At 35.6% G+C, this 8,525-nt stretch overlaps 2 protein-coding genes across 2 annotated transcripts; both read right to left on the reverse strand.

Annotated features, from left to right (window-relative positions):
* Positions 1-2,372: 2,372 nt before the first annotated feature.
* On the reverse strand, positions 2,373-2,933 carry LOC129892862 (uncharacterized). The gene has a single exon (XM_055968397.1). It carries the CDS (start codon positions 2,931-2,933, stop codon positions 2,373-2,375), a length of 561 nt encoding a protein of 186 aa, XP_055824372.1.
* A 180-nt stretch (positions 2,934-3,113) lies between these two features.
* On the reverse strand, positions 3,114-3,680 carry LOC129892863 (uncharacterized). Its single transcript, XM_055968398.1, has 2 exons — positions 3,538-3,680; positions 3,114-3,384 (listed from the first exon to the last, which is right to left on the reverse strand). The coding sequence occupies exons 1-2, from the start codon at positions 3,678-3,680 to the stop codon at positions 3,114-3,116; spliced, it is 414 nt and encodes a 137-aa protein (XP_055824373.1).
* Positions 3,681-8,525: the final 4,845 nt, after the last annotated feature.

Raw genomic sequence — 8,525 nt, forward strand, 5'->3', positions numbered from 1 at the left:
ATATATAAATTAAACACGTAATTGTGCAATTAAGGAAAATATGAATTACTAATTATTATAAATTCAAACAGTTAGTCAAATAAATAATCAAATCTAATGGTTAGAATCTAATTAAGTCCCCAGTGAGTCGCCATTTCTATTATATCAAAAAAACTCGGTTTAAAATTAATTTCAACTTTATAGAGAAAAAATTAATTTTAGTAAAAGAAGAGTCGCCACTTAATTTTCTAAAAAAATTAAGAAAACTTAATTTAAAAGACCGTAACAGATGTAATTCTTACAAATTCAGAGAAAAAGGTATGAGGTTCATATTACTATTTTAAGAAGATTTTAGCACTTAAAATAGCCGCTAACATACGGTTGTCTGACGATTTGAAAATTATTTGACTAACTTTGGAAAAATGAGTTTTAACAATAATCGAAACATTAAATAATTTGAAAGAAATATAAATTTTAAAACATTTAGGATAATTTATAAAAGTAATAAACTTGGTATAAAAATGACTAAATAAAAGAGGGATAATTTTAAATGAATCATTTAAATGAAACAAACAATCATAAAAAATAGTTTCTCTTCAAGGGATTTAATTATTTATAAATATGACATCTAGCTCAATCAAAAACTGTAACATGATTTCAATAAGTGTTAATATAGAAATTTATTTATTTGACCCTATAGACAGGGTAGTTATATGAATTTGTATGTTGAAAATTAATCAGTAGAGGCCTATAGATATGATATCTAAAAACAAATTATAATACAAAATTGATCTTTGAACAAGTATTTTATAACATTTTAACTTCACCAAGACGAGAGCAAATTATTTAATTTATATTACGCGGATGTTCAAAGAAGTCAAAATTAAATACATACAAACATATTGAAATGATTACGGATGTTTAAGCAAAATTCAGATTCAAATATTTTTAAACACATGTTAATGGTTATTTAATCAGCCCAACATGCTTAAGGTGATATAGATAGACAACTATTTTAACAACAAATCTAACAAGTAAATATGGATAATAAAACATGTAGCACATTAATCCCTCCCCCATCTTAAGTTGTTCCCCAAGTAATTTCATTATATAGTATTTACAAATTTATTACAACTTAAATAAAAAATAATATAAATAAACAAAGACATAAAAAGAAGTAGTAGTTTCTCCGACCCAAGCGAACTCTTCGCCTCTCGAACTTTGAAGTTCAAATCCTGCTAAACTATGAAGAAGATATAAGCAGTATACGAATAATATAGGGATACATCATAATTATAATTATATTTCAACAGAACAAACAAACAAGACAAAATATTTTAAAATAATAAACCAACATATAAAGAAAAGTTGGAACTAACCTGGATACTTTAGTTAGGAAGAATAAGTAAATAGAAATCTGAACTCCAATGTTAAACACTAGAAATAGAATATTAAAGTATGCAAGCAACTCTTTTTTTTTTGTTTTCGTTTGAGATTCTAAACTGTAAAAATAAAAATGTTTTCTTCTTTCTTCTTTCTTAACTCTCTCTGTGTTTTTTTTGTTCTCCTTGTTTTTTCTCTTCTTGTTTTTCTTCTCCCCCTCTTTCTCTCTGTCTCCTTCTCTTTTTATAGTGATAAACCCATGGGTAAAGTCAATCAAATCAACAAAGACAACTCACTAGATTTTTAATTCAAACTTTAGCCAAATAAGTCTTAGACAGAGCAATCAATTTCAAAAGGAATGACCAGTTTTTTCCAAATTTTGTCAACAAAATCAAATAATATCGACTTTCCAAGATTTGCTTCTAAAATTATTCAAAAAGATATTGGAAAAGTCAAAAAGTTATGCCAAAGGGACTCATCGATAATAATTGCAATGAAATTATTCAACCACATATTCAAGCAAAAAATCAAACTTTTATTAGTGTGATGATACTCCAGATTTCCCAAGCAAATAAATTCAATTGTATGGATCCAAATAAAAATATAAAATATTACAAGTTTTAACATAAATGTTTCAAACAAAATTCAGAGTTAGATTTTCATAGATCTATATCACAGCTGAAACAAAATCATTGAACTCAAGTTAAGGCAAAATTGTCAATTTCATGATTCTCACATAACAAGCAACATCATAAAGCTCATATTAGATCCATAGGCAAATTAAACTTAACCTCATGATCTTGACATAGCAAACAATACCATAAAAATTATATTAGATCCGTAGACAAATCAATCTTCAACAAATAAAGTTTAAACCACTAATGATTAGAATGATAATATCTGAGAGGGTTTGTAAAGGTTCATCTTCAATAGAACGATCTAAACTTGTGCATAATTAAAATGTAAGAACATGAACATGAACATAAACTTGAATATGTGGTTGAATAATTTCACCAATCGGCGTTGTTTAATTCAGTTTCTTGAATGATTCTCAACGAAGGTATTTCCACTTCGGCGGGGATTACAGCCTCCGTCCCATATACTAGCAAGTATGGGGTTGCTCCAATTGATGTTCTGATAGTCGTTTGGTATCCTAACAAAGCATATGGAAACATCTCATGCCAACCTCTGTGATTGTCAATCATTTTCCTCAAGATCTTTTTGATGTTCTTGTTGGCAGCTTCTACGGCTCCATTCATTTGAGGAGGATACGCGGTTGAGTTTCGGTGATTAATATTGAATTGCTCATATATCTCTTTCATCAAATGACTATTGAGAATTGCTCCATTATCGGTAATGATGGAATCTGGTATTCCAAATCTACATATTAAATTGTTACGGATGAAGTTTTCTACTACCTTCTTCGTAACTGATTTATATGAAGCTGCTTCCACCCATTTGGTGAAGTAATCAATGTCAACTAAAATGAACCTATGTCTATCAGAGGCGGATGGCTCTATTGGACCAATGATATCCATACCCCAAGCCACAAATGGCCAAGGAGAACTCATAGCATTGAGTTCGTGAGGAGGTACTCAAATCAAATCACCATACATTTGACATTGATGATATTTTTGCACATACTTACAACAATCATGCTCCATAGTCATCCAAAAATAGCCAGATCGAAGGATCTTCTTCGCCAAGGTAAGCCTATTTATATGAGTTCCACAAAATCCCACATGAATCTGTTAGAGAAGCTTCGTAGCTTCACTGGCATCGGCACATCTGAGAAGTCCCATATCTGGAGTTCTCCTATAAAGGGTTTCTCCACTTGGAAAGAAATCGTTAGGCATTCGACGTATTTCTTTCTTCTGATTGAAAGTAACATTATCTGAATAAGTTTCGGTTTCTAGATACTTTTTTATGTCAAAATACCAAGGTCTCCCATCTGGTTCTACTTTTACATGAGAACAGTGAGCGAGTTGTTCTTTCAAATATATCTCCACAGGGTCAATGTAACTTGTATTCAGATGTTTGATCATTTGTACTCAGATGTTTGATCATTGAGGAGATAGTAGCAAGAGCATCAACAAATTCATTTTGCAACTTGGGGTATGCCTAAACTCGATCTTGTGAAACCTTTTACACAACCTTTGTACTAACTTCACGTACGGTGCAATCTTTGAATTCTTCACGGCCCATTCCCCCTGAACCTGATGAATCAATAAATTTGAATCTTCGATTACCAATAACTCTTGGATTTCCTTATAAATAGCCATCCTTAGACCCATGATACATGTTTCATACTCAGCCATGTTGTTCGTGCAATGAAATTAAAGTTTGGCCCCCATAGGATAATATTGGCTAGATTCTGATATTAGGACTGCTCCGATTCCATTTCCTTCATGATTCACTACCCCATCAAAAAATACTCTCCAACCAGGGTATGCTTTGGAGATATCTTCACCCATGACTGATTCCTCTTCATCGGGAAAATAAGTTTTGAGCGGCTCATATGCTTCATCTACTGGATTTTTTAAGAGATGATCTGCTAAGGCTTGTGCTTTTATCGCCTTTTGGGTCACATACACAATATCAAACTCACTTAATAGCATTTTCCATTTTGCCAACTTTCTGGTAGGCATCGCTTTCTGAAAGATATACTTCAATAAATCCATTTGGAAATGAGATATGTAGTATATGAAAACAAGTAATATCTCAACTTTTGAGCAATCCAAGTTAAAGCACAATAAGTTTTCTCCAAAAGAGTGTAACGAGCCTCGTATGGAGTAAACTTCTTGCTTAAGTAGTAGATTGATCGTTCCTTCTTCCCAGTCTCATGATGTTGACCTAGCGCGCATCCAAATGCATTATCTGAGACCGAAAAATATAGCAACAACAGAACTTCTTCCCTCATAGGAACTAGCACCGATGGATTAAACAAGTAACTTTTGATAGCATCGAAAGCTTTCTAACACTCTTTGGTCCATTTTGTCAATGCATCCTTCTTCAGCAGCTTAAATATAGGCTCACAGATCAATGTGGACTGAGCTATGAATCGGCTAATGTAGTTCAATCTTCCTAAAAATCTCATCACTTCCTTCTTGGTCTTTGGTGGACGTAATTCTTTAATCACCTTGATTTTAGCACGATCAGGATCGATACCCTTTTTACTGACTATAAATCCCAACAACTTGCCGGTTGGCACTCCAAAAACACATTTAGCGGGATTTAATTTCAAGTTGTATTTGAGCAAATGATTAAAGAACTTTTTCAAGTGAGTCAAATGATCCTCACTCTCATGGGATTTGATAATGACATCATCCACGTACACTTCAATTTCCTTGTGAATCATATCATGAAAAATGGTCATCATGGCTCTCATGTAAGTGGCCCCAACATTCTTGAGACCAAATGGCATTACTCAATAATGATACACACCCTACAGTGTGATGAAAACCGTCTTTTCTGCATCTTCTTCATCCATTAGAATCTGGTGATAACCCGTATAGCAATCCACGAACAACTGCATCTCATGCTTAGCACAATTATCAATGAGAATGTGGTTATTTGGCAATGAAAAGTTATCTTTAGGTCTAGCTTTGTTCAGATCTCTATAATCAACACAGATTCTGATCTTGCCATCCTCTTAATTTGGCTTGTATTGCTACTCAAATTGTTTCAATCCCTCGGTGAGGTGTTCAGGTATCGTAGCCTCTTCATCATAATCCTCGAACTCATCATCTATCTCATTTTGTTTATTTAGCTTGTGACATGACACGATATTATCAGGTTTTAAGTTATTTTTACAAGATGAGTGAGGGACTAAGAGTAGTGTGGACATCCAATCAGATAATTTCTCCTCTGGCTCAGCATCATGGATGCCCGATGTCCCCGTTTCTTCCTCCAAGATTGTGTCAACTTCCTCAAAAAGATTCCAGATTCTTTCCCTAAGATCGCCATCATTCATATGTTCCCATATGGGAAATAACAGATACAAGTGAGGTATTGGCCTAGCCAACACCCGAACAACACTCCTGCTTATCACATCTATCTCGTCATCTTCTATGGGGACATATCCCAAACCATATTTCAATCCTCTATTAGGAATCTGAATAGGCTCGATAATTCCTTATAAGTTCTTCCCCAATCCGAATCCTAGCTCAAAACCTCTTTGAAGCATGATAATGGCTATCATTTTATAAATAGAAGGCATAGGAGGTTGTGGGGACAAATCATCGCTTGTGGCATTTACCAGATCCACTGTGTAGAAGTTGGTACCTATAGTAATATCATCAATAATTGGTGCACAACTATTTGTATGAGTTCCTTCACCATAAACAACTACCTCACGGTCATTCTTCACGAATTTTATCATCTAATGGAGAGTAGAGGGCATGGCTCCAGCCACATGGATCCATGGTCTTCCTAATAGTAGGTTGTAGCTGGTAGTGATGTCCATCACCTGACACTCTACAACAAAATCAACAGGACCTACCTGAATACCCAAGTTCATAGATTTTAATGTATCTCTTTGGACCCCATCGAAAGCTCTAACCTTAACTTGGTTCTGTTGGACTTTTCCCAAATCAAAGTTCAACTGTTTAAGAGAGGACAAAGGACAAATGTTAAGACCCGATCCATCATCGATTAATACACGATTCATGATCTTATCAAGGCACTTAATAATGACATACAGAGCTTTGTTATGCATCACACCTTCAAGGGGAAACTCTTCATTGCTAAAACTGATGTAGTGTCCTTGAACAACTCGACTCACCATAGCAGCTAGATTATCTCTATCTGTACCCACAGGTATGTAAGTGTCATCCAAAGCTTTCATCAAAGCATGTCTGTGCTGTTGCGACCTCATCAACAATGCCCACACTAAGATTTAGGCAGGTACTTTCTCCAGATGTTTTACTATAGAATACTCTTTTGGCTGCATCTTCTGCCAAAACTCTTCAGCCTCAGCTTCGCTGAATGGTCTCTTTTGTTGGTCTCTCTTATGCCATCCTTAGGCCAATTTTTCTGGGGTATAACACCTACTAGACCTTTTCCTTCCCTGAGTTATTGCAGTCTCAATCACAAATATCTTCTGGTTAGGGATTTTTCTCGGCACCAAAGTAACAACTTTTTGATGTGTTAAAATCATAAATTCCAATTTCTCATTTATGCTCAATGAAGCCATAGCCATTTCAGGACTGTTAAGATAGGCTGGGACTATGGCCTTTGTTACACACCAATCTTCTTCCATGTCAATCATATTGATATTAACCCTTCATGATTTGGTAAAAGATTACTATTGATATTAGGGGCGGCGGTTTATAGAGTAACGACCTTACAATTAATCAAATCCTGAATCTTATGCTTTAAATTGACACAAGTTTCAGTATCATGCCCGACACTATTGGAATGATACACACATGTTCTATCAGCTATGAAGAATCAAGAGCTTATATCAGCCAATTTAGGTGCAATGGGATGAATAACGCCTGCATCTCTCAATCTTTCGAACAACTTAGTCCGACTTTCCACCAGAGGAGTAAAAATCCTGGCGGGCTTATTTTCAAAATTGGCTTAAGAAATGTTGTAGTTATTTTGCAGGGGTGGGGGTACATGAAGATAACTTGGATAATTTTGGAAGGAAGGTGAGAGAGTTTGAAATCTTGGATACGGTTGGGTTTGGTAATTTAGTTGTGGAGCTTGGTAGTTTGGCGGCGTGCTTTGGTAATGTGGAGCTGGGTAATTAGAAGGTGGAGTTTGATAACTTTGAGGTGGGACTTGGTAATTTAGGTATGGAGTTTGGTAACTGGAAGGTGGGGTTTGGTAATTCGGTTGAGTGTAGTAAACTTGATACGAACTTTGTGGATCTCGTGGATAGGCCTTGAAAGGTGCAGATTTTCTTGGTTTGCTGTTGGCGAATCTTCTCCCTTCAAGCATGTAGGAGATGGAAGATACATCCTCTCTTTTCTTCTTTAACAATCCCAAAAACTAGTTGAGGAGGCTACACGGGCTACCTTTCCAGTTTTGAGCCCATTCTCGATAGTCTCCCCTACCTTGACTATCTCGGCAAAGTTTGCTCCAACGAGAAATATTAATCTTTTATAATATTTGGGCTTTTGCATGAGTACAAATACTTCCACAATCTCTTTCTCTATCATGGGAGGTCAAACTCTGGCGGCTTCTTTCCTCCATCTGTATGCATACTCACAATAGTTTTCAGTGGATTTTGCTTAATTTTCTCTAAAGAATAGCGGTCAGGAACAATCTCCACGTTGTAAGCGAACCTCTCGATAAACTCTTTGGCCAATTCATTCCAATTAGACCATTGTTTCATTTTTTGGGAGGTGAACCATTCCAACGCCTCCCCACTTAAACTTCAGCTAAATAGCCGCATTAGTAAAGCTTCGTTCTTTCCAACCCCTACTAGTTGATCACAATATTCTCTTAGATTAGCCAACAGATTACCTGTTCCTCTGAAAGTGTCAAATTTTGGTACTTTAAACCCCTCTGGAAGGTCTAAATTCGGGTGGATACACAAATCTTCATAATTTAATCCTGCAACATCCGGTACGTAATGAAACTCCTTCATAGTTTTCATGATCTCCTCTTTTATATTCAATTTGGATGTCTATTCCTTTGTCTTCCACTCTCTTTCCTGTTCCTCAAAGTGATCAAGTTCGGAATCGTTAGCATAGGGTTCATTTGGGATTAGAATTTGAAAAGTTTTCTTTTGAGGTAGAAGCGGGATAATAGGGAGATTTTGTGTATTATGAGGAGCTTGGTAATTTTGGGGGAATGTCAGAGGGTTAGTATGTTGATTTTGGTGATGGGAAATATTTGTAGATTACTAACGTCTTGGCTTTGCGAGAGAGGACAAACTTGCAGATTGGCACTTTGATGAGGAAGAAAGGTCTGAGGATTGGTATTTTGAGGGTAAAGTGGCGTTTGGTAGGAAGTAGAAGCATAAAGGGGATTTGAGGCAGCGAGGTCAATAATGGAGGGATTTTGAGCGGGTTTTAAGGATGTTTTTTGAATGTGTTCCATACTTGAAATTGGAGGAGGAAAATGGAGTGGAGGCCTTCCTTCACCTAGAACCGGTGTGTTGGGGATGATAGCTAGTTTTGACAATTGTTGATTTTTCTGTATCTCCACTC

Source organism: Solanum dulcamara, chromosome 6 (genome assembly GCF_947179165.1).
Source record: "Solanum dulcamara chromosome 6, daSolDulc1.2, whole genome shotgun sequence".
NCBI classification, from domain to species: Eukaryota; Viridiplantae; Streptophyta; class Magnoliopsida; order Solanales; family Solanaceae; genus Solanum; species Solanum dulcamara.